Genomic DNA, 27137 nt, shown 5'->3' on the forward strand with positions numbered 1-27137 from the left:
GCCATTTATAGAATTTGGTGGTTAGTGTGTACTAATGTGAACAACCTTGCTGAATACTGAATCTCTGTCCTATTCCCCCCCCCCAAAAAAAAAAAAATTGCACAGGATTAGCACATGTTGAGAGTGAAATTACTGCAAAACATTTTATCTTGTCTTGTGCTTAGCCCTTTTTCCTACATTAATGGGCTGATTCTATAAATGACACCTAAATCATCCAGCGCCTAAAAAAAAGGCGCCGATTGCATGTCAATTAGACGCCATTTACAGAATCGCAACAAGTGGCACATATGTAAAAACTTAGGTACCTGAAAAGTAAGTGAGGATTTTAAAGGCCTGCATTTCAGGTGCCTAAGTTTTTGGAGAATCACACTTAGTGGCGCCTACCTCACTCTCCGCCCATAGAAACGCCCACTAAGCTGTTAGGCACTGCTAAGCGCATTGCGATAGGCACCTATTTTTTACAGAATCAGATAGGTGCCTATCACTCAATTAAATTTTTTTAGACAATTATTGAGGCTGTTAAGGGTATTTTGCCAATTAAGTTAGGCGCCCTTTATAAAATCAGCCCTTAAGTGTGTTAGTGCTTTATGTAGTTTAGTAAAAGTATCCCCTTAACCCTCCATTGCCTCAGGATCAAACAGACTATAAAATATTCAGGGACAGGGAAATACCAAGTGTACCTAAATGAAAAGTTGTGAGCTAAATCCAAAAAACTATAAAAGAAAAGCCTGGAAAAAGTGAATTATTGTTGTCCTGATTTTCACTTGTTGATTTCTCTGGCTGTTATGCTTTTCTCTGTTTTCCCCACTCCTGGTTGAATGTTCCCTTTGCAATTGCTAATAAAGATATAAAAAAAAAAAAAAAAGAAAACTGAACAGAATGAATTTTGTCATTATAGATCCTGTTTTTGTGTTAATTGCAGATCACAATCTTTCAACCCACCAGTAATTTAACGGTTTCCCAAGCTTGTAACAATGAACATGCACCACTGTGGCTGAACTCTGATTTTCCACCTGTGAAAAATGTTCTGTATAATAAGAGGGAAGGAGCTTGGATGTTTTTATAATTTTAAATAATTTTCCATTTTAATTGCTATATTTTTCTTTACCGCTTACTTCATATGTTATAATGCATTCCACTGTCTGGTTTTCTTTAATGCCCACAATCCATTTCTCCATTACGAATGGTGGCTGAAAAACAAAGAATATTCTGTTCACATAATTAACCAGTAAATTGCAGTACTTCAGTTTGTGGGGGAAATTCTATAAATGCTGCTCAAAATTCAGTGCTGAAAAATATGAGTACTATGAGCAATTCTATAAAGGGTGCACACCCTTCACAGAATTGCACCTAGGCCCATATTCTCGAAATGGCACCCTAGTTAATTCAAAAGCTGTTTAAAATGGTACTTAAAAGAAATTTCAAGGCACCTACTAGCAGCGCAATCACATCTCCGGAGGCACTTTACAGCTCCTAACACCGCTGTAGGCGTGGATAACGCTGGAAGTGGCATTGGGCGCTAAAAAGCGCCTACGTAAGCACAATTCATGGCAAAGGTAGGCACCAGAAATGTAGACCTTGAAAATCCTGGCCTATGTTTCCGGCGCTTATCTTTGTTGGAGGCGCAGTTCTCTAATGGCGCTGTTGTGTGATTGACATACGATCGGCAGCCACTTTTAAGGCAGCCACTGACCACGATGCCGTTTAGAGAATCTGAGCCTTTGTGCTGATTCTCATGTCTAGCTGTAGACACTAGCATTTATGCCTGCTGAAATTTGGTATAAATGCTTGCACCCATGTTACAAGCTGAGGCCTTATTCTATACTTTCCTGATCAACCGTTTGGAATAAATGCATACTTTAATTTGAAAAGTTGGTCAAAGTCCAACAATAAAAAGTACTCATGGATTTTTCACCAGTATGGGCTTATAGATAATAACCCCATAAAGATGAGAAACATATCTCAAGTTTAGGCAAAGTTCAGTCTCCAGAATAACCAACTATCTATGGTGACACATCATAACTACATGGGACAAACGCATGCTGACAATCGCACGCAGGACTTATGCGCGCCAGATTAAAATAGTTACTTTAAGTACTCCGAGTGGGGTGTAAGGGGGGGATCCCCTCCACTAAACTTAGAAGTTGGGGGGTAGTTCACCACCTCCACCCCCCCCCCCAAAGTGAGCATGAACACTTCTAAGTTTAATGGGAGGGTTCCCCCCCACACACGCCTTGGAACGCTTACTGTAACTGTTTTAATCCAGCACGCATAAGTCCTGTGCGTGACTGTCGGCGCGTATTTGGCCCGCGCGTTTTAGTTAGTGTACTCTATCTATCTATCTATCTATCTATCAACTTGAGCATGAAACTGTAAAAATCTGATGAGTTATTAATGCTTAAAACTTGTCTCATATCTCATATATTCTGAAATCCATCTACTTCTGGCTGAAATAAAGAAACATGAACTGGTGATCTCAGGACTCAGAGCATGGAACAAAATTGTTGAGTCCATATTATTAGGTCATTGTTGTTAGCTAGACATATGATAACTCATTTTTGAAAAATGCTGCTTCTAAAAATGAATGGCTGCAACATACGTACAACAGAAATCATGTCTTTGTTAAAACTGACTGCTAATCTGAATAATAAACTTAAGTGATACATACAAATTCGGTAACCCATGGATACTTTCCTAAAAACCAAAACACCATGATTTAAGAATTTTTTACTCTTTTTATTTTCTTTACTCCTAAAGACATTTTGGACCAGATTATATAAAGGATGCCTAGCAATGCCTAACTTTGGGATCTGCATGCAACATAAAAAAAATTGGCAAGGTAATTGACCATGTCAGTTTTCAGCCAATCAAAAATAAAAATTAGCAATTAAGAGTTTGGCACTGAACTCTTAAGATATCTAGCGACTCCTAAGCGGAGGCGCCCTCCAATGACTAACAACACCTACCTGAAAAGTAGGCATGGTTAGGGGTGGAGAATAGGTGTGGTTGACTTAGGTGGTTGACTAATATACATGGTTGGCAAGACTGGGAAACATCATGTCACAAAAGCTGCTGCTCAGGTTACAGCTTCTGTCTCTGTGTAGACAGAAAATGTTACCCAGGCAGAGGGAGTAGTTCCATGTGCAAGCTGTCTTCAGCTTGAATCCCTCATGAAGGAAATAAGAGAGAAGGTGGCAAGACTGAGAAGCATCCGTAAACTTGTCCAAAACTTGGCCTAATATACATGTCCAAAACTTGTTGACTAGGTGGTTGGCCTAATATACATGTCCAAAACTTGGCCTAATATACAGACACCTACCTCTAGGATGCCTAGTGATGCCTATGCATGCCTAGGCGCTGTTAGGCAGGATTTTATAAGCGGTGCCTACAGGTTGATTGACAACTGCACTGAGCAACGCCTACAATGTAGACACACTTTGTTGATACCAACGGAAAATCTGCCTCCGATAGTTAGAGCCTAGTATATTTCTCTGGGGAGGAAACAAGAGAATTCTACTCCCATTGAAGCAGTGGGAGTAGAAGGTGGTGATCTGAATTTAACCAACTTTCTGGAGAACTCATTGGAAGTAATAACTGAAAGGATGACTCTCATAGTGATGTTTGCCTTGGAATTTGATAGGGATTTAATTCTTCAGACTTATTTCAGACATATGAATGAAAACTTTTTCAGTTCAATCATACGTATGTTTCCTGACATATCTCAAGTTACACAGAAGAGAAGAAAGGACTTTTTGACATATAGATCAAGCTTTAGGTGCATCTTTTGTATTGAAATTTCCTGCAAAATGCTGTGTATCATTAGAGGGGAAAATTTATTTTTCTTTGAATCGAAACAATTGTTAGAGTTTATTGTGGCTAAAGAAGGGAGAGGAATAATGATCAGTGCAATAGTATCGCCCACAGTTTAACGAACCAGCTGTCAGAATGTTCTCCAGTGCTGTCCCTTTGGTTTAATTGTATACTTTTCCATCTGTTTTGTTTCTTATCTTTGGATCCTAAAAGTTGTGGACTAAATAATTAATGTTAATTTCCTGGATTATTTTTTGACCCACATGTTTATGTAGGAGTTTTTCTTTTTCTAAATCTGTATTCAAGTAAAGTTTGCTTGATTATAATTAGAAAACTTAATTAAAAAAAAAAAAAAAGAGGAAAGGATGAGGTCCCAATTCAGTGCAAAAATTAAGACCAGCTATGCTTACTTAATTCTAAGGACTTTCTTAGAGATCAGATTCCACAGGTGACCCTTGAGAGGAGGAATGATTGCCTAGGGCCCAACCCTCAGTAAGCCTGGTTCTAAGAGAGAGGTTGTAGAGGCTCAGCAACCTGTGAACTGTATATATAATTTGCATATATTTGCTTGAGAAGAGAGCTGTTAACTAAAAAACTTCTTTGGATCTGTTTAGATTTAGAACCTTTTTGAAACTATGGGGAGTAGTAAGTGGGAGAGAGGCCTGGAAAACTCTTGTCAGGTCAAGCCCACTTTACTTCATGGGGGGTGTGTGAATCCTCTCATCCTAACTGAAAAGCGCTCCTTGAGGAGAGACCTCTAGCTGGTTTCAGCCTCCTAGTTTGAGACTGAACTCTGAGGACTTTCTCAGAGATCAGACTCCACAGGTGACCTTTGAGGTTACTTCCCTCCCACCTACCCCAAGGTGGAGCTTTTTTGGCAGCTCTTCAGCCAGTCAGGAACAGGACACTGCTTTGGTAGGATTTCTGTTCTTTCTTTTTTCTTCCAGGTGTAGGTACTTCTGCAACTACAGTATGGCTGGAAACATCATGTCACAAAAGCTGCTGCTCAGGTTACAGCTTCTGTCTCTGTGTAGACAGAAAATGTTACCCAGGAATCCCTCATGAAGGAAGTAAAGGAAATAAGAGAGAAGGTGGCAAGACTGAGAAGCATCCGTAAGAGGTACGTCGATGAAATGGTTCATGAGGTGTCAAAGATTTCCAGCAGTGAGGAAGAGGAGGATGTGCTGAGGGATGACAGTTGCACTCACAGAGACATGGTTCATGGAGAATCATAACTGGGATGTAGTTATACCAGGCTATAATCTGTTGAGGAAAGACAGGCTACCAAGAAAAGGAGGGGGGAGTAGTGTTTATGTTAAAGATCATATTAAAGCCACGCAATTGTAGGTTCTGCAGGGTAAGGAAAAGGCACTATGGATCAATTTGGAAAGAGGGAAATGGTAAATATATTTACATTGGTGTGATATACAGGCTTCCTTCACAGACGGAAGAAATGGACAGAGATTTAATAGTAGATATTCATGAATATATCTAAAAAAAGGGGAAGTTTTACTAATAGGTGATTTTAAAATGCCAGATGTTGATTGGGGTATCCCTATTGCAGGGACTTCTAGAAGTAGGGAGATCCTGGATTCTCTACAAAGAGAACTGCTCCAGCAGCTGGTAATGGAACCTACGTGGGATGGGGTCATACTAGACTAGTGGTCTCAAACTCGTGGCCCAGGGGCCACATGCGGCCCGCCAGGTACTATTTTGAGACCCTTGGTATGTTTATCCTAATTACAAAAGTAAAATAAAACAGTTTCTTGATCATATGTCTCTTTAGCTATAAATGACAATATTATTATTAAGACTTAGCCAAAAGGAAAGATTTATAAACTATAAAGAGTTACCTCATGCAAAATTGTCATTTCTTTAATAAGACATTAACTATTTTTTCTGAGGCTCTCCAAGTACCTACAAATCTAAAATGTGGCCCTGCAAAGATTTGAGTTTGAGCCCACTGTACTAGACTTAGTGCTTACAAATGTGACTTACAAATGGGGAAAGTGGTACAAAAGTGGAAGTAAGGAAGAAGTATTTATATACCACTTATAGCCTAAGTGGTTTTCATTCAGGTACTCAAGCATTTTCCCTATCTGTCCTGGCAGGCTCACACTCTAACTAATGCCTGGGGGAAAAGAGGGGATTAAGTGACTTGCCCAGAGTCACAAGGAGCAGCATGAGATTTGAACCCATAACCTCAGGGTGTTGACTGTAGCTCTAACCACTGTGCCACACATTCCCTGTAATTACACAAAGTACAAAGTAGGTAATTACAGGTCAGTAGGTCTGACATCTGTGGTAAGCAAATTAATGGAAACACTTTTAAAACAGAGAATGGTGAAGTTTCTGGAATCCAGTGGGTTACAGGACCAGAGGCTACATGGATTCACTAGAGGTAGGTCTTGTAAAACAAATCTGATCAATTTCTTTGACTGGGTGACCAGAGAATTGGTGTATTTAGATTTTAGCAAAGCCTTTGACAATATGTAGCACAGACATCTAATAAGTAAGCTGAGTGCCCTCAGGATAAGCCCCAAAGTGAAGGGCTGGATCAAGAACGGGTTGAATAGAAGACGACAGAGGGTAATGGTTAATGGAGATCGCTCTGAGGAAAGGGATGTTACCAGTGGTGGGCCTGTACTTTTTAACATTTTTATAAGCGATATTGTGGAAGGGCTGTCAGGTAAGATTTGCCTCTTTGTGGATGATACCAAAATCTGCAACAGAGTAGACACCTCGGATGGTGTAAATAACATGAAGAAAGACCTAGCAAAACTTGAAGATTGTTCTGAAATTTGGCAACTAAAATGTAATGCTAAGAAATGCAAGGTCATTGGGCTACAAAAACCCAAAGGAACGATACAGTTTAGGGGGTAAAGAACTTATTACATTACATTACGTGATTTCTATTCCGCCATTACCCTGAGGTTCAAGGCGGATTACATAAGATTTACCAGGAGGTTAGAAGAATTGTAATTTTACATAAGAATTGTCATAGGAATTACATAAGAATTGTCGGGACTTGAGGTGATACATGTTGGGTAATCGGAAACATTTTAGATTTGAAAGGGGTAGAGATTGTGGTAGGTGGAGTTTGGGAAGGAACTGGTCGTGTTAAATAGGTTTTATGTATTTTTTGAAGAGTAGGGTTTTAGTTTCTTTTTTGAAGGTTTTGTAGTCTGTGGTCGAAGTCAGCAGATTGGTGATTTGTCTGTCTAGTTTTGCTGCTTTGGTGGCCATTAGATTGTCATATAGTTTTCTTCATTTGACATTTTTGGTTGGTGGGTGGGTGAATAGTGAGTGGATTCTCCTGTGCCTGGTTGAGGTGAAATGAGTTAGTCGGTTGTTCCAGTAGGATGGGCTTTCTCCATTAATAGCTTTTAATAGTAGGCAGTGGAATTTGAAGAGTACTCTTGCTTGTATTGGGAGCCAGTGTGAGTTGTGGTATGCTTCTGTGATGTGGTCATATTTTTTCAATGAGTAGAATAGTCTTAAGGCTGTATTTTGTATTGTTTGTAATTGCTTTATCATGGTTGCTGGGCAGGGGAGGTATAGTATGTTGCAGTAGTCTATTAGTTCAAGGATAAGAGATTATACCAAAAGTTGGAATTGTTTCCTGTTGAAGAATTTTCGGATTTGTCTTAGGTTTCTCATAGTTACGCATGATGCTTTTATTACTTTGTTGATTTGAGGTTGCGTGGTACTGCCTCTGTCAATCAGTACTCCAAGAAGTTTTAGTGTGGGTTGAATGGGGTATGAGATCAAATTTATTACTAGGCTTGTTAAGGTTGGAGTTTTGCTGTTTTCTAGGAGGATGAAATTTGTTTTGTCGGGGTTAAGTTTTAGTTTGTGTTCAGTCATTCATGTTGCTACTGTTTTGAGTGTTCTGTATATTGTGCCTATCATGGTGGGTTCTGGGTGGTCGAAGGGGAGAATAGTGATGTCATCTGCATAGCTGTATGAGGTTATGCCATGTTCGTCTAGGCAGGAGCTGAGGGAGGCTATGTATAGGTTGAATAGTGTGGGAGATAGAGGTGATCCCTGGGGAACTCCGCAGGGATTTGACCATGGTTCTAATTTTTCTTTATTTGTTTTAACCCTGTAGGTTCTGGATTGTAGGAAGCCTTTAAACCATGAGAGAACCTTGCCTGAGATTCCTATGGAGTCTAGCATTTGTAGGAGGATGTTATGGTCTACCAGTTCGAGAGGTCTAGTTGTATGAGCATGATTTTCTTGCTTATACAGAGATGTTGTCTAGCTATGTCCATCAGTCTTCCTAGTAGGGTCTCGGTGCTGTAGTTGGATCTGAAGCCAGACTGTGTGGGATGGAATAAGTTGTGGTTTTCTAGGTATGAGGTTAAGGTTTTGGCTATGAGGCCTTCCATCAGCTTGACGTACAGTGGGATTGAGACTATGGGTCTTGTGGCCAGCCAGGCACTGTGCCTGTCAAGGTCCCGGGGAAAGCTGGAAGGAAGGGTACCGAGAAGCCCAGACAGTGGATTGGCCAGGGCTAGCTCCCAGTACCAAATTGACCTGCTGGAGAATGCCACCGACCCGGAATGGGGGGAAGAGGAAGCCCCACACATTCTTTACCGTGCACACAGCCGGGTTAGGGACAGGGGTTTTAAACCTTCTAGTCAGGAAGGCTGTTTCCCTAATGACCACCGGGGGAGCAGGAGAGAAGTCCAAGGGAGAGCAAGCTCAGCTAGAGCAGGGTGTGGCTCCCTTTTTGAAAAGCCAGTAGAGGTTAGCAAGCTACTGGGCAAGTTAGGAAGGAAGCTCAGATCTCTTCCTAAAGAGGAGCTTCCCAGCGCCAGCAAGAGTAATACCTGTGACCCCATGAAAGTGGAAGAGGCTGGATCCACTTCAGAGCTGTTGGAAGCAGATGAGGAAATGCAACTGGAGTTGCAAGGAGAACTGGTCCCTGAGGGCTTGGAAGTGGCTCCTGAGCCGATGGAAGTAGGCTTGGCAAACCTTTTCAAGGACTGAACTGCAAGCTATGAGGTTTTTTTTCTGTTTGCTATTTTTGGGGCTGAGTGTTTGGTTAGTCAGCCCGTTACAGTGACTGTTTGGAACTGTGAGGTTTTTGATACTGCACTGTTCTAATTCTCAGCACAGTTGGTTTAAGAAGCTGGGAGTGTTTTGTGGGGAGAGGTTTGCTAAAAACCGGGAGGGATTTTTGAAAGCTGTTTGGTGCTTTTGGCAAGGCAAACCTGAGGTGCTCCCCTGAACCCAGCAGTGCTATAAAATAAGCTGGAGGCTTTGCTATTTAGAAACATTTTGTGAATTTTGTGCAGCAAAGCAGAGAACTGAACTGTTTTCGCAATCTGCTAAGGAGCAGGCTTTGGGAAGCCTTATTGTAAGGAGCTCTGTTGAGAGCAGATTCACAGGACTTTGATGAGGAGGAAATCCTGAAAGCAACCAGAGTTTTCCTTTTGGATATTTTTGCTTTGTGTTTTGCAAGTTGCATTATTTGTTTTCAACTTTGCCATTCTGACATTAAATTTTCTTTTGGAGAACCAACCCTGGAGCTGTGTGCCTTGGTTCTGATTTTTTGTTTATTTTACTTATTAATGCAGTATCTGCAGGGTGACTCCATACTGGGTCACACGCCGGTGCAATTTTAACTGTAATCACTTGGGGCATTGAGGAGCCTCGCAGGAAGGCTTTAGTGCCGGTTACAGTCTGTAGTTGGATGGTTGGTCCGTCGTTCTTTGGGGTCTTTTAGTATCAGAGTTATGATGATTTCGCTGAGGTCTTATGGGAAATGTCCATCTATGAGTAGAGATTGTATCCATTGTAGGAGCAGGGAGCGGAATAGTGTGCTCGAGTCTTTCAGTAAGTATGGGGGGCAGTGGTTGAGGTCACAGGCTGCGTGGCTGTATTTATTATATAGTTTGTTGAAGTCTGACCATTGTATGGGTGAGAAGTGGGACCAGGTTTTGTCTGCTGCCACTGATTCTTTTTCTGTGGGGGGAAATGAGGTCTCTTCTATGTGAGTGGGAATTTCATTGACTGTGGCTCTGATGTTTGCGATCTTGTTTTTGAAGTATGTGGCTAAGAGAGTGGCTGAGGGAGGGGGCAAGTTGCTGTTGGCTAGGTAGGGTGTGGTGTCTGTGAGATCTTTTAGTAGCTAGAATAGCTTTTTTGTATCTTGGGGTCCTTCTCCTATTTGCTTTGAGTAGTATGTCTTTCTTTTTTCTTTCAGTTTGTGTTTGTATTTTTGGTTCATTATTCTCCATGCTGTTTTTGTGGATTCTTGGCTGCTTTTTCTCCATTTTCTTTCTAGTTGTCTGCATTGCCTTTTGAGTTGGAGTAGTTTGTTGTCGAATCACTTGTCTGATTTTCTTTGGATTTTGGTTTTGGGTTTTTCAGGGGCTAGATTATCCAGGGTTTCAGTACTTAGATGGTTCCATTGTGAGATGAAGTCTTTGGATTGTAGTATTGGATTATGGTGTCTGCTTTTGTCCAAAATATGGTGGGATCAATGTGTTTGCATGAGTTGTACATTATTTTTTGAGCAATTGGAATGCTTTTGTTATTGGTTCTATTGATTTTGAAGGAGTATGTGTAGTGATCAGACCAGACGGAACGGTTCCATTTTCCGTTTGGATCTCTGGTTGTATGGGTTGTTGGGACATGTAGGCTGCGATGTCGAGTTGGTGTCCTTTTTCGTATGTGGTTTGAGGATCTAGGATTTTATATGTTAAGGCCTCGAGGTAGGAAAGTAAGGTTCCTACATGTTTGCAGGATTGGTTTTCGAGGTTGAGGTCTCCTAGGATTAGGTTGTAGGTTGTTGTTAATGAGTTTCAATATATAAATTCTTCAAATATTGGTTTTGCTGTGTTCTAGTAACTTGGGGTTATGTAGCAGAGTATGCATGTTAGTATTCCTTTGAGTGATGTGCTTGAAAGTTGACAGGCTAGTAAATCCATGTAAGGTTTGGTTGTTTTGTTTTGTATTTTTAGGTTTATGATTTTCTGGCTAAGATGGCAATTCCTCCTCCTCTTTTATTTTCTCTGCAGACCACTGTTAACTTGTGGCTCTTTGGGCAAATTTCAGTTATACTGGGGTCCGAGTCCGAGATAAGCCAGGTCTCTGTGAGGAAAAGGCAGTCTAGGTTATTTTCTTCTATCCAGTTTTTTATGCGTTCTGTTTTGGGGCCTATGGCTCTGATGTTCATACATGCACATGTGAGAGTGGTATAGTCTGTTGGTGTGTTGTGAGCTGTTTTTGGGTATATGAGTGATCTTTGGTGGGGCTGTTTTTTGATCTTATATAGGTTTGTCAGTTTTCTTGTTGATTGTGGGGTGGGTTGGTATGTGTTAGTCTGATAGTTTGAGTTTCTGTCTATTATGGGATGCCAGGTTGGTTGGGTGATTCCCTTGGAATTTACTATAGTTGGTATTGGAGAGATGTAGTTTGCAGTTGCTTTCCAGTTGGTTAGGAGCAGGGTTATTAGTAGGATTGCTTGTGGGTATTTTGGAGGTATGGTTCTCATGGTGGTACTAAGTGTGGCGACTATTATAGTTGTGGATAGAGGCGGAGTGCTCTTCCGCGCCCCAGACCCATCTTGGTCCGTCAATGGAAGCGGGTTGAAGGGTTCGGAGAAGGCTTAGTGACTAGCCGCGGTGGGGAGGGATGGAGTACTCTCCCATGCCAGAGGGATGGAGTACTCTCCCACGCCCGAGTCCCGTCTCGGTCCATCGATGGAGGAGGGATGCAGGGTCAGGAGAAGACAGGAAGTGTTCAGACTTGAGTTACTGGGGGGGGGGGGGCGGAGTGTTCTCCCACGTCTGAGTCCCGTCTTGGTTCTTTGATGGTAGAGTGTTGCAGGGTCAGGCGAAAGCAGGAGGTGATCAAACTTGAGTTGCTAGAGAGGGGCGGAGTGTTCTCCCACGCCCGAGTCCCGTTTCAGTCAGTCGATGGGAGAAGGTGGCAGGGTCAGGAGAGGCAACTTGGGTGGAACTTGGGTGTGATTGTATGTGATGATCTTATGGTGGCCAAATAGGTTGAAAAGGTGACAGCGAAAGCTAGAAGAATGCTAGGGTGCATAGGAAGAGGTATGGCCAGTAGGAAAGGAGGTATTGATGCCCTTGTATAAGACTCCGGTAAGACCTCATTTAGAATATTGTGTACAATTCTTCACCTTCAAATATTGTGTACAGTACACCTTCAAAAAGATATAAAAAGGATGGAGTCAGTCCAGAGAAAGGCTACTAAAATGGTACGTGGTCTTTGTTGTAAGGCGTATGCATACAGACTTAAAGATCTCAATATGTATACTTTAGAGGAAAGGTATGAGAGGGGAGATACGATAGAGACATTTAAATACTTACGTAGCATAAATACATATGAGTCGAGTCTCTTCCATTTGAAAGGAAGCTCTGGAATGAGAGGGCATAGGATGAAGTTAAGAGGTGATAAGCTCAGGAGTAATCTAAGGACATAATTTTTTACAGAAAGGGTGGCAGATGCGTGGAACAGATTCCTGGAATAACTGGTGGAGACAGAGATTGTGTCTGATTTCAAGAAGGCATGGGGTAGGCATGTGGCATCTCTTAGAGAGGAAGAAATAACGGTTACTATGGATGGGCAGACTAGATGGGCCATTTGACCTTTATCAGTCATCATGTTTCTAAGATAGCATTGAAAAAAAATGCCTATTGAAACTGATTATTTGGCCTCCTGATTCTGAGCCTTGTGTGTATTGCAAGTTAGTTCTTGATAGAATCAACCTTCTGATTCCTGAATTAACTTTGATATTTTGCTCTGTGTTTTCTGAAACCTGATTCTTGGTGGATCTTCCCTTTCTGGATACCTTTGCCTTGAAATGCAGCGACTTCTGATTTCTCCATTCCTTTGCTTTCTGGTGCTTTGAAATTTGACTTCTGGACTAAAGAGACAGTCACATCCCAACTGGTGCCCTAACAAAGTGAAAGAGTAATGTGTATTTCAGAATGCTATCTAGGTGAACCTTGTAGCGGTGTGTGTCCACTGGATGAAGTGATGAAAGATTGTGTATTGGGAATATACCTCTTGGGAGACTGGATGGAGCAATATGTATTGGAGTATGTCCCCTGAGTTAAGTAATAAAAGGAACATACTTGTGCAGGCAGTATATTCTACTAGTGAAGTACTGGAGGGATGTGCATTGCAGTATGCCCCTTGGTCAAGTAATAAAAAGACTGCACATTGTAACTATGCTTAGTGATGAATGAACATATGTTGTATATGGCTGCTTAATGAACTGATAAGAGGAAAATGCAATACAGTATGCTGTTAAAGATGAGATTTTCAAATGCGATTTCTAATTAAACAATTCTTCTGCTGTGTCTACAGAGCTTGTGTATCTACTGCAAAGTTTCCGGAACTGCAGTAATTCCATAAAGGAGAAAAGGGGGAAAGGAACGAGGTACTGTAAAACCACCCTGTGAAAGTACTCCACAGCTTAGATCCCCTTCTCCTTTTTATAATACTAAATATGCTGCTGCAAATTGTCATTTTCAGCTTATGATTGCAATAAGCTTTCATGAATTGGTTCTTATTGCAGCTAATGACTAGTTTGTTACGAGTACTGACTGTGCAAGACTCCAACCTGGGATAGTATACTGAAGTACAACCATGTCCATCACATTTTGACATTTTATATGCTGATCTCTGTGCACACTGTTGGATAAATGATCTTACAATAGCTTACAAATTGCAAATAAGAAGAGGAAATCAAGAGAGACCCCACTGCAAGAGCCAACCAATACTTATATCTAAATGATAGCATAAGTATGATATTCATGTTCTAAATACTGTACATTTGCCATACACAGCAATACCAAATCCAGCAAATATAGTAAATGGAAGAGGACAAGATGACAAAAGACAGATATCTGTTCAACATTATGTGGAAATTATAAAACTAGGTTGCTTGCCAGTAAATTTTCAAAGTGATATTCCCTGTGGAGTTTCCATTGACAATTCGGGGATAGCTGGCCAGAGCCATACCCATCGACCTTACAAGCAACAGCAACATAAAGTAGGTGCTGAGATAGATTTCAAAATGAGATCTCTGCATGTTGCCAACTTTGCCCCTTTGTGGCACCAGTAACGTACAGCTCAGAACCTATAGCAACAAACAACTATACTCAGGTAACTATTTCACTTATCTCAGTAAAATAGTCTGAAAATTGTTTTGTATATAGCATTTGGGGAATAATTTTGTAGCGATCTTTCTGTATGTAAAACCTGTTTTATACCCACACAAGGCCTTTTATAAAATTGTGCAGCCATATACAGGTGTACAAAGTATGTACACATAGGGTTATCATATGACTTCAGAAAAAAAGAGGACAGATTTGAGACATCTGAGTTTTACTTCCACTGAAAGCAATGGAAGCAAAACCCAGATATCTCAATCCATCCTCCTTTTTCTGGAGCCATATGCTAACCCTATGCACACAGAGAGAAGCAGTTGTATAAATGGCACTCAAAAATGGGCACTGGAATAGTTTGGCACATGCCTTTTATAGAATGGCACTCACTACTGGATTACATGCTCAACTCTGGGCACCAGATTTATGCCTATTGAAACCTGGTATAAATCCTGGCACCCAAGTTGGGTGAAGATACTCATTATTCTATAACACTGCATGCAACTTTATGGAATGCCTATGGCCCGCTCATACCCCTCCCATGGCTACACCCCCTTTTGGGTTGCACGCTATAAAATTAAGGCACCCAACGTTATAGAATTGCTTTTACTCAGATGCACACACAAATTCTAATTGATGCCAATTAGCATCAATATTGGTTGTTAGAATACAATTATTGATAGTTAATAATAATTTTATTCTTATATACCTCCCAACCACTTAGTTCTAGGTTCACATCAAGAGGAATGTACAATCAGTGAATATACATATATCAGAGGAATACAGCAATAAGATCAGTTTACAAATTTTTCAAACAAATAAGTTTTCAACAACTTTCTAAATGAATAGTAAGACTCTGCTTAGGGAATCAAAGAACTCAGCCAAGGAATTAATTAGCTCGTTAGCCAATTAAGTTATGTGTGCATCTTAGCAGTGCACTCAAATCTGCCATAAATAGAATCTGGGGGAGCGTGTGCTCTAGGGTGGTCCATGGTAGTATGCAACAAAATCAACCTTGTCAAATCTTTTTTTTTTTTTTTTATTTATAATTTTGAATACATTACAATATCCAATAATTCAAAGGAAAAAAGGAAAATCACATAAAACAATACATAATCAAATCATACATACATAATTCCTTTTAAGCCCACATTAATGGGGAGTACATCTTACTATTTCTAATTAAATAAAGTTCAAGAAAATAAAGGACAATAATTCTCGGTTCACACCAAAGAACCTTGAATCATTCCTTAAGATGGGATATTATTTATATTAATTCTCCTTATATTCTCAGCTGGGTGAAACAAATCACATTTCTATTCTCTTGCAACTAAAATTTGTTGTAGTTGTATAGGATCCCAAAAGGAGTACTCAATATCTTGTAACTTAACCAAGCATTTACAGGGAAATTTCAGGTAAAAGGATGCCTCCAGTGCCAACACTCTATCCTTCAATTTCAAAAATTATTTCCTCCTCAACTGAGTGGTTCTAGATACATCCGGAAAAATCCTAACCAAATCCCCACAAAATTTCATTAACCTGTTTTTGAAGTAAAGTTTCATTATCAACATCTTATCCATCTCGCTCATGCATGTTATTACCAGGGTGGACCGACTCTGAATCACATCCTGTGTATCTTCCAAAAATTCAGTCAAATTTACCTCTGGTGTGGTCAGATGGTCCACCTCCTGGGCAGATTCAACTTTTTTTGGAGGAATGTAATAATAATTATTTATTGGAAAATTCTCTGCATTGGCCATTCCCAGTACTTCTTTAAAAAACTTCCTTAATAGAATCTCAGGTGACAATAAGTGAGTTACTGGAAAATTGACCAAGCGGAGATTTTTCACTCTATTCATATTCTCTATAGATTCAATTTTAGAATGTATCACTGTAGAATCTTTAACAGCTGATACCGAGACAGCTTGTAAATTATTACATTGAGTTTCAATAGCATTTAGTCGTTTATCCAAACAACCTAGGTTAGAATCCACATTTTCTAATTTAGAAGAAACTGAGAAAAATCTCCCATTTGTTTCATCGTTGTCCTGAGAAACCCTTCAACTCTAGATATTCCTAACCATAAGTCCTTTAAAGTAATATCCTGTGTTTCCTCTGTTCGTGGGTTTTCATCCACTCCTCCAGAAAAAATCAATGGTTTAGGTATTTCAGCATATACTAATTTACTTGTATGGGTAGATGAAACCCCTTGAGCATCGGATATAGTAGGGTTTATATTCCTACTATCACTGGGTACCGGGTGAAGGGGAGGAGTGCGATCGAGGGGACTTATTGAAGCTCCTGACAAGGAGGAATCAACATTTGATGGTACCACAGGTGGATTATCAGAAAATAATGTTAAATGTCTGTCCATTGGACCAGATACCACTGGTGTAGAGCTTTTTGGTTTGATTTTTCTTTTTCCCATATTCAAACAGTCATATAAAAAATTATAGGAAAAAACTAATATTACCAGCCGATTCCAGCTCCCGGACTCCTCGTGGCTCCAAGGGGCTCCCAAGGGGCCTTGCGTGCCCCTTAGGGCACGCCTCTTTGGCCACGCCCTGCGGCCGCAGCTTGTTTTTAAAGTGTAGGAGACGGATCCGATGACGTCAGGGGGTCCGTCTCTGTAGATGCCTGTCGGCGTTAGTGAAGGAAAGTCAGAACCGCTGCTGCAGGAGACTGGGACCGGCAAACAAGCCCCTCAGTAATATCCTCCGGGTAAAAGCAAGGCTCCCCCAACCTTGTCAAATCTTGTCTCCACAAGGCTTATTTTTATTCATGTGTCAAATTTCAGCTTGATTAGACAATATTTAGCGTTCACCCCGGCATGCACTGTTTGCTTGTATGTTGTATATGTAGGTGATTGCGCATAATTAATTTGTATGGCGTCATCTAGTTTATGATCTGCACCGAAAAAACTGGCTCCTTTGGAAGTCAGTCTGTCAACTGTCAACTGCTAGATTGCCATGTGGACTGGCTGTTCTTCACCTGGCCAATTTCCATCACTATGACAATGGAAAACCTTTACTGGAAAGCTATAAGTTGGCTTGTTAGTCATCAGTATGGGATCAAGCTAGGATACCAACACAACACATAGACTCTTGCGTTAGGAAGTTGAAGAAATTACAAGAGTATTTGTCCCTAAAGAAACACAGAAATCATCAATGAGAAGGTGATAGACAGAATGAAGAAATCTTTAAAAGTGAACTCGAACAGTTGTTTGATATTTAAAAAAAAAGATGTTATGACTGAACTTAAAAATGACGAAGATCAAGAATTTCTACAGAAGCAAAGGCAGAGCATGTTTTCTTGCTGTATGAATGGAGTTGGCCTTCAAACAACTGCAAAAGAATGGAGAAAAAGTCAGCACAAGGAAAAGAAAATCATGACAAAAGCAAGATATGAGGAAAGACAGATCAAACCAATTACCCATATAGCATCTGAATTTTCCTGAAGCAACATCCCACAGAATGGACTGACGATCTAGTTTTCCAAGGAACTTTGGAATTGGGCATCCAAATTGACTGTTAATGATGCAGCAGAATGAGGGCTAAGTTGTCTCATTTAAAAATACGATACTTTGATAAAAGATGAAGAACAGAAACAATTTGCTCTTCGGCTAGTGGCCACCCACCACAAGAAGCTCTTATGGAGGCACATGCGGAGCATCGATGAAGATGGCTACTTAAGCGGGAAACCGCAATCCCAAGCGCAATCTTTGAGCCCTCAGCTGTATTTGCCACCCATATTTCCTTCCTCCTACAAGTATTAATTGTGGCAAAAATGGCTAACAAGGCACCTAATTTGAAAGCAGACACCAATAATTTCTAGCTGGCTAGCAAATGGAAAAACCTGATCTTACCACTGCTGTGCCACAGGACGTCCAGACCATTACACTGAGGAATATAATGGAGCAGATTCTCAGTATTAAAGATATCCTGCGGGATAATTCAACTGCACTGCCAGATCTGTGATCAGAAATGGCAAATGCTCAGGCAGATGGGAAAGGTGCAGAAAGAAGTAGCAGTGCTGGCACAGCATTGTGCCGTAAACACTTAAAACGTGTCTCAACTGCAGCAGAAAGTAAAGTAGATTGAGGTGCTGCAATAAGAGGTGGAACTTCAATCCAATCAAGCAAGAAGAAACTGTCTGATGATTTTAGGGCTTAGGGAAGGTGCAGAAAGTCCCAATCTAGTGAAGGTTTTAGAATTGTTGCCCAGAGAAACCCTTTGAGATAGAATCTGCTCATAGAGTCCCTACCACTCGAGTCGTGTTATGGTACCCCCGTCCACTTGTGGTGTGGGTGTTGAGATTTGCACGGTGTCAGGTCAAAAGCGCGCCGGGACAAAGGCGCAAGCAGACAACTGAGCGCAGCGCGGAGGCGCGCGCCGAAGAAAAAGACTGTTTTTAGGGGCTATGACGGTGGGTTGGGGGGGTGGGGGGAAACTTTATACAGATCGCGCCGCGTTGTGGGGGCGTTGTGGTGGGTTGTAACCCCCCACATTTTACTGAAAACTTAACTTTTTCCCTGTTTTTAGGGAAAAAGTTACGTTTTCACTAAAATGTGGGGGGTTACAACCCCCCAAACCCCCCACAACGCCGCCGAGATCTGTATTAAGTAAAGTGGGGGGGGGGCTCCCCAACAAAACCCCCTGTCACAGCCCCTAAAAACAGTCTTTTTCTTCGGCGCGCACCTCCGTCTTGCGCTCAGTTGTCGGCGCGCGCCTTTGTCTTCCGCGTTACTGTCTATAAACCGATTTGCACATGCCATGGAGGTGCTACGTTTGGCAAAATTGAAGTCACCATTGCTTTTTGAGGGAAATAAGTTTATGATCTTTCCAGATTTGGCTAAAGCAACCATGCAAAAGAGGAAGACATTTTTGGTACTATGTGATCGCCTGAAAAACCTGGGTACTCAGTATGGTTTACTGTATCCTGCACATCTAAGACTTATACTTTTCAACTCTACTCAAACTTTTGAAGAAGCAGAAGAGTTGCAATCATACTTAGATACTGTGGTTTATATTTTTGGATAAAATTTTGTCTGAATGTTGGATTGCTGGGATCTCTGTGTGACTGGAATGGGGGAGGCAGTTTAGAATTTTGATGCCTGAGATTATATTTGAATGGCTTAGAATGTTTGTGTGTGTGCTTGCTGAGTATGAATGAATGATGCTAAGAGAGACATAAGTTTCTATAGGCTGTTGGGTTACATTGTTATGTTTCTTACCTGGGGTTGTTTTCATCTGCACTATGATTGAGAATGGCTGGGTGGAGACTTGGGAAGGGCTGTGTGTGTGTGGGGGGGGGGAGGGGGGTTGTTTGGGAGGGGATGGGTGGGAGTTCTTATTATACGCATATACTTACTAAGGGTCAGGGTTCCCTATTATTATTATCGGGCTTGGCATTGCTATATGTGTTGAAATATGAGAGTGGCACATCATCCCTCCATCCATTAGATCACTAGACAGTCTTTGGAACTTCAGGAAAGCTGTAAAAACCTTCCTCTTTACAAACCCAGCTCCTTCATGACCAACATCTACACCCCTGATGGATGGATCTCAAAGACACCACCTAATTACACCAAACGGAATCTCACTAAAACTCACATGCCACCGCAAATATACCCAGAATTACTACCACATTCTCTAACAATAAAGATGCTCCCACCTGCTAAGAAAAGCTATTTTACCTCCATATTATATCTACACTGAAAACACTGCAATTTAATCCACCCTATGTCCACTAAGTCTGTATTTTTAAGTCTGCATGTTATGTCTACACCAGTGGTCTCAAACTCGCAGCCCGCCAGGTACTATTTTGAGGCCCTTGGTATGTTTATCATAATCACAAAAGTAAAATAAAACAGTTTCTTGATCATATGTCTCTTTAGCTATAAATGACAATATTATTATTAAGACTTAGCCAAAAGAAAAGATTTATAAACTATAAAGAGTTTTACCTCATGCAAAATTGTCATTTCTTTAATAACACATTAACTATTTTTTCTGAGGCCCTCCAAGTACCTACAAATCCAAACTGTGGCCGTGCAAAGGGTTTGAGTTTAAGACCACTGGTCTACACTGTAAATGCTGTAGAGTATGTATTCCTCACCAAAGTTTGTCCTATCCTTACTATGTACTCTTGTAAACCATTCTAGGCTCCTTTGGGAGGATGGGCGAAATAAATAAATAAATAAAATGTCAAGGGACTGAATAATCCCCATAAAGGGAAGAGACTACTTCTGTACATTCAACATCTGCAAGCAGTTTACTTTCTTTCAGGAAACTCATTTAATCTATCAAGATTCAAAATATTTTGGGGATTCTTTATATGAAACAGTGGCATTTTTCACTTGCTTTGGTGTTATTTTTCAGGTTAAATTCTTGGGAGCTATTTTTGTGTTTGTAAATGTTTAAGGACCAAATGTGGATTCACCTGAGTATTTTTTATGGTATAGCTAACTACTTGGGGGGGGGGGGGGGAGGGAATCTTATATTGTTGTGGGTGGAGATTTTAATCACATTCAAGATGGGTCCTTGGATATCCCACCCTCCCAGAAAGCTCAGGGCAGATAACAGTAGAACACAGTTTCTGAGAATGGGTTACCAGTAGAACAAACATAGATTCAGGCAGCAGAGTAATAGAAGAGCAGGGAGTTTATAAAAGCAGATAGAAAGGATTTAATTTTCTGGAGGGATCCTTCAGCATGTAATGTGAGGGGCATTATATTCCAGAGTTGGGGAGCTGCAAAAATGAACACAGAATCTCAAATGGACTCTAATTGAGCTGAGCGTGGTCCAGGGAGAATTATACGATGATCTTTTTGAGATCTGAGAACACGAGCTGGGGAAGATGGAATAATCAAACATGAAAGATATTCTGGAGAGCCCTTATGGAAAGCTTTGAATGTTAGGAACAGAGTTTTGAACTGAATATGGTATACAATCGGGAGCCAGTGGTATTGTTTTAATAATGGAGTCACATGATCATTAATACTGGAGTGTGTTATAGTAAGCAGACAGCAGTATTTTGTAATGTCTGAAGTTTCTTAGTGATAGACTGTGCCACACCCGGGAGTACTGTATTGCAGTGGTCAATACATGTGATAACCAAAGGTAAAAATCAGGGATTGAAAGAAAGACATGTCAAAGAAAGGGTGGACTGAGTGGAGATGTCGTAAAATGTAAAAAACGGTTTTGCAGAGAGCAGCAATGTGAGGCGCAAATGACAATTTGGAATCAAGTATGACATCAAGGTAGGAAAAAGAAGAAACAGTGGTGACTGTGGTTCCTAATAAAGAAAGAGTAATATCAGGAGAGGAAAGATGTCCAGTGATCAAGCAGGCAACACTTTTATCAGGGTTGAGTATCACATGGTGAGCAGATAACATTGAGCAGCTGAATCTAGGCAAGTCTGCAAAGAGGAAATATGTGGGGATAAAGCATCAGTATGATGAAGAATGAGGATACTGTCTGCATATATATGACATGATATATTATAGTTCTGGAGAATGGTGACAAGGGAGCAAAGGAAAATATTAAAGACTAATGGAGAGAGGATTGAGCTCTGGAAGACCCTAAAGAAAAGAGATTTAGTCTTCGAAGTGGAATGATTACAACCAACAGGTACAGTTAGAAAGAAAAGATCTAAACCACGCTAATACCATATGTGAGAGTCTTATATCCTGTAAAAGAGTAATAAGCATCTCATGGTTGATTAAATTGAACATCACTGACAAATCAGGTGATATAGCTAGGGATATTTGATGTCTATCGAGAAAAGAGTGGGTTTCACTAAGTACTGAGGCTAGAACAGTTTCTGTGCTATGTGCAGACCGAAATACTGACTGACAAGGATGCAAAAATGAATTTCTTCTCCACAAATTGAGAAGTTGAACAAAAACCACTTTTTTCAATCACTTTGTTAATGAAAATAAGATTAGTTACTGGATGGTAATGGAAGGAGAGAGTGGGATCGAACAAAGGTTTCTTTAGCGTAGGAAAGGGCAGTTTTCCATGCATCAACCAAAATACCTTGTTCAAGACTTGAATTAACCATAAGTAAGAGAAATGGAAGCAATTCAAAATTAGGAAATTTAATCCAATTTGATGGAAAAGTATATAGAGAGAGGAACCAGTAACCTGGGAAATCTCTGATTTATCTATTGTAGCTGCAGAAAGCTTATTCTTTGTGGCAAAAGTTTTACATAGTGATTAGATTTTATTGCTGAAAAAGTGTGCTAGACAATCTGCTGATGGAATAGTGGAGATGTCAGGTAGAGAGTTTGGACTTTATGACAATGAGCGAAAAATGGAATGGAAATCCCTAGCGGGATTTGTTGACTTAATCACCCTTGCAGTAAAGTACTGGCATTTGACTTTTTTCAAGTGGAAATTGTAATTACGGTGTCTGTCAAGACAAAGTGCTCGGTCAGCAGGGAAATTAGTTTTTCTCCAGCGTCTCTCAGCTTGAGGATGTAGACCACCAGTGTTGTCTGGACCTTTTGGTTCTAAGTGCAGAAAGGACAGGGACAATTTTGTTGTAGGCATCTGATAATATAGTGGTCCAGGTATGTGTCTGATCGGATGGTGACAAAGACTCAAAATTGTGGGGAAAAGAGGGAGCCAGAGATGGAAAGAGGGCAGGATCATTTTTTATGAGAATGCTTGGGGAAGGTTTGAGGGGGGGGGGGATCACTTGCTTATGGACTTCATTCATTATCAGAGAAAATTTTATAAGACAGTGATCAGTTCAAGGGAGAGACTGATGGTTTATTACCATTAAACCAGATAAATAGCCAATACTAAAAATCCAATTATAAAAATTTAAGCCATTTTATAAAATTGTACCATATACCCTAAAAAAAAAGCAAGATTATGAGCTATATTTTGAAGGAACTCGTGCATAGATTTCTTGTCAAAATCTTCCACCAGACCAACCAGTCAATCCTGGGATGTTTTATATGGATGAAGCTGCAGAGGTGGCTGAAGTCCAGCTATAAGAGGTTCTAGCACACGACACACAATCTACTTCAAAAAATATCAACTAAGTTATAAACAAACTGTCCACTGATACTAAAAATACTTTTCTCTCTCTAAAATACCTTCCCTTCTCTTACTCCACCGTGGTCTAGCATCTCTCTCCTTTACCCCTCCCTCCCCTCCCCAAATCGGATACCTTTCCTTCCCTCTTTCTCTGTGGGATGGGTACCTCTCGAATGCAATCTTCAGGCGATCACCAGAACTTGTCACAAATAATACCAGGGGGTGGTGGGAACTATGTATTGGACTATAACCTCCATTGCCATTGCCATCAATGCATAGTTCCCAGACTGTCACCCTTTGGTCATCTAGAGATCCCAACTAATTCTCTTCCCGGCTTCTTGCTTTTAATAAAAGTTTTTACTGTGTTTTTACTTCCAGACCAATTTTCTTTTCAAGGTCTCTCTTTGCCTTCCTTATTAGCGCCTTGCATTTCACTTGCCATTCCTTGTGCTGCTTACAATTATTTTCAGTCGGATCCTTCTTCCACTTTCTAAAGGATTCTCTTTTGGCTCTAATAGCTTCCTTCACCTCACTCATTGACCATGTCGGTTGCCCTTTGGTCTTCCTTCCTCCTTTTTCAATACATGGGACATACAGTTTCTAGTCTGGACTAACAAAAGAGTATTTTTGAATAACATCCATGCTTGATATATTTTTTTGACCTTTGCAGATGCACCTTTAAGTTTCTTTTTTTTTTACCATTCTCATCTTATCATAGTCTCCTTTTTTAAAGTTAAATGTTGTTCCATTGGATTTCATGTGTGAACTTATTCCAGGCATTATATCAAGTTTGATCATGTTATGATTACTGTTATCAAGTGGCCCCAGCACCATTATCTCTTGCACCAATTCATGCGCTTCACTAAGAACTAGGTCTAGATTTGCTTCTCTTCTTGTCAGTTCCTGAACCAACTGCTCCATAAAGCAGTCCTTGATGTCATCAAGGAATTTTATCTTCCTGGCATGCCCTGATTTACCAGTCAATATTGGGGTAATTGAAATCACCTGTTATTATTTTGTTACCTAGTTTGCTAGCCTCCCTAATTTCGGTTAACATTTCAGCATCTGTCTGTTCATCCTGGTCAGGCAGACGGTAGTACACTCCTATCACTATCCTTTTCCCCTTTACACATGGAATTTCTACCCACAGGGATTCCAAGGTGTGTTTCTGCTCCTGAAGGATTTTCAGTCCATTTGATTCAAGTCCCTTTTTAACATAGAACACTATGGGAATGATAATCAAAAGAGAAAAACGTCCAAAACCCAGCCTAAGATGGCACTTGGACGAACATTTCTAAAAAACGTCCAAGCGCCAAAAATAAAAACGGGTTTTGGATGTATTTCTAAACGACCTAGGCCTTCATAGTGCTGCTCAACGTCCAAAGCTAAACGGGGTGTTTTGGGAGGTGTGTCGAGGGCAGAAGTTGGGCGGGACGTGGGCTGGCTTAGACTTGGTTGTACAGCATATATAACCGAAAGTTATACTGCCCAGGATCGACGGAACTTGGACGTTGTGACTTAGACCATGTAAAACATGGTCTAAGTCACAAAAACCCACCTTAACTCACCAGATAAGCACTGCAAACACATAACACAGACCCCCACACACTACCCCAGTGATCACCCCCACCCCCACCCCCATAAAAATTTTATTCACAACTTTAAATTTCATCCTCCAGACCATCATCACCTGGCCGCCTGGCATAGGAAAGCCTAGTCGTCCAGCCCAAAGGCAGCTTAAGTTGTCTTGGAGGTGGGTTAGGGACCCATAGAGAGGAGGACCCATGCCCAAAAGCCCCTGTAATCACTGCATTGATACTTAAACATGTGCACTGCCCTATACACCCCCAAAACCCTTTTTTATTGGCATATAAGTGGCTCCTGCAGCCATAAGGGCTATTAGGGTGGTAGATAAGTGGGTCTAGGGGATTCTGGAGGTGGTTTGGGGGGCTCACCATTACCTATAAGGGAGCTGTAGTGAGGAGAAGCCATGGCACCCTTTTGTGAAGTTCACAGCAGTGCCCTGTAAGGTACCCCACTATTTAGGTGGCATGTCTGGGTATGCAGTCCATCATTTTGTAGATCCCTCCCACGTCCAACAGGGCTTGTTCTAGGCATTTTGGACTTGGCGGAAAGTTGGACGGAAATGTGGTATAAAGATGGACGATTTAGTGGCTTGGATGATCAGATCGGCAGGACGTATAATTAGACGATTTTCGAAAGTTAAAAAAAGTTGGACATATCTTTCGAAAATGTGTCTTAGGCTCTTTTTAACTTTGGACGACATGCAAGATGGACGTAAACAGACTTAGACATCCCTTTCGATTATGCCCCTCCACGCCTCCACCAATTCGATCCACCCTATCATGGCGACAAAATTTGTATCCCAGTATGGCAGTGTCTCATTGGTTATCTTTCTTCCACCAGGTCTGAGATACCTATTAAATCTATCTTTTCTTTTAGTGCAATATATTCTAACTCTCCTATCTCTTAGGCTTCTGTCATTTGCATGCAGATATTTCAAACAATATTTATCATATCTATTTGCAATTTGCTCAGCAGTTGGCATAGATAATTTGCCATCTTTAAAATCAGCTTGCTTTCTGTATTTAAGGAAACCTGGTCTATTGTGGCCTGTATTACAATTTAGTTGTCAGGATGCACTGTCTTCTATTTTATGATGATCTCTTTTAAAGATACCTTGTTACGAACCATGATCTTTTGAGCGACTGTCGGCCTTCCTCCAGTTTCTAGTTCAAAAGCTGCTCTATCCCCTTTTTATATGTTGACACCAGCAGCCTGGTTCCACGCTGGTTAAGATGGAGCCCATGTTTGTGGAATAGGTTCCCACTTTCCCAATATGTTGCTCAGTTCCTAACAAATCTAAAACCCTCCCCCCTCTGCACCATTGCCTCATCCATGCATTGAGACCGGAGCTCTGCCTGGCTCTTAGGTCCTGTGAGTCGAAAAGGGAGCACTTCTTAAAATGCTACCCTGGAGGTTCTGGACTTTAACTTCCTACCTAAGAGCCTATATTTGATTTCCAAAACCTCCCTATCATATTTCCCTATGTCATTAGTACTCACATGTGCCTAGTCAGCAGACACCTCCCAAGCACTGTCTAAAATCTTATCTAGGTGATGCATGAAGTCCGCTACCTTTGCACCAGGCAGGCAAGTAACCAAGCGATCCTCACTTCTATCAGCCACCCAGCTATCTACATGCCTAATGATCAAATCTCCCACTATAATGGACGCCCTAACCCTTCCTTCCTGGGCAGAAGCCCCTGGAAACACATCCTTGGTGCGAGAAGACATTGCATCTACTGTTGGGAAGGTCCTGGCCTCTAAGCATGCATGGACATCAACGTGATAACTTCACACACATGCGTGTGACATCACTGGTTGACGTCCACGCATTCTCAGAGGCTCTGTATATGCGGTCCTGAGTTTAGTGTGCCATGGCGGAAAATGTTTGTGAGACACTGGTCTACACTATTGCCTAAACTGACTTTGCTGAAAAAGCAGAGTACTGGACTAAAAAGTAGAGGAGAAGGACAATGCAATAACCTACTGAAGCCCAAGTTTTACCTATTCCCAAGTTTGAATGCCAGCAGGTAAGATATTCCAATGGCGTTTTTCTTTTTATAAGAACATAAGAATTGCCGCTGCTGCGTCAGACCAGTGGTCCATCATGACCAGCAGTCCGCTCACGTGGCAGCCCTTAGGTCAAAGACCAGTGCCCTGATTAAGCCTAACCTTACCTGTGTATGTTCCGGTTCAGTAGGAACTTGTCTAACCTTGTCTTGAATCCCTGGAGGATGCTTTCCCCTATAACAGCTTCCGGAAGAGTGTTCCAGATTTCTACCAGCAGCTCTTCAGGAAGTCCCCAATTTGTGTGTATTCGCATACTTTAGAAAATGTGTGAAAAATGCCACCTCATCTCTACCCAAACTATGTTCCCATTAATGCTTACCCATGGTCTGAGAAAAATAAGCAACCTTGCTCCACATACCCACTTTTTGCATGTTTATACACTCCACATGGTTGTATAAGAGCTCTTTTCATTGGGTACAACATGTTGCAAGTGGAAAAAAAAATTATAAGATTGTCTATGGGAAATGTTT

The 27137-nt window shown here is 41.0% G+C and overlaps 1 protein-coding gene across 4 annotated transcripts in view; it reads right to left on the bottom strand.

Moving 5' to 3' along the window:
- MAP3K20 (mitogen-activated protein kinase kinase kinase 20) overlaps positions 1-27137 on the bottom strand; it is a 252134-nt gene that overhangs the window by 11205 nt on the left and 213792 nt on the right. For 3 of the 4 annotated variants that reach the window (XM_033945057.1, XM_033945056.1, XM_033945059.1), the window contains exon 17: positions 1116-1190. In XM_033945057.1, the coding sequence (XP_033800948.1) occupies positions 1116-1190 (75 nt within the window). Of the gene's footprint in view, positions 1-1115; positions 1191-17176; positions 17306-27137 lie in introns of those variants that run through there. The other variant, XM_033945058.1, reaches the window with a different exon arrangement.

The sequence above is a fragment of the Geotrypetes seraphini genome, chromosome 5, assembly GCF_902459505.1.
Source record: "Geotrypetes seraphini chromosome 5, aGeoSer1.1, whole genome shotgun sequence".
NCBI lineage: Eukaryota > Metazoa > Chordata > Amphibia > Gymnophiona > Dermophiidae > Geotrypetes > Geotrypetes seraphini.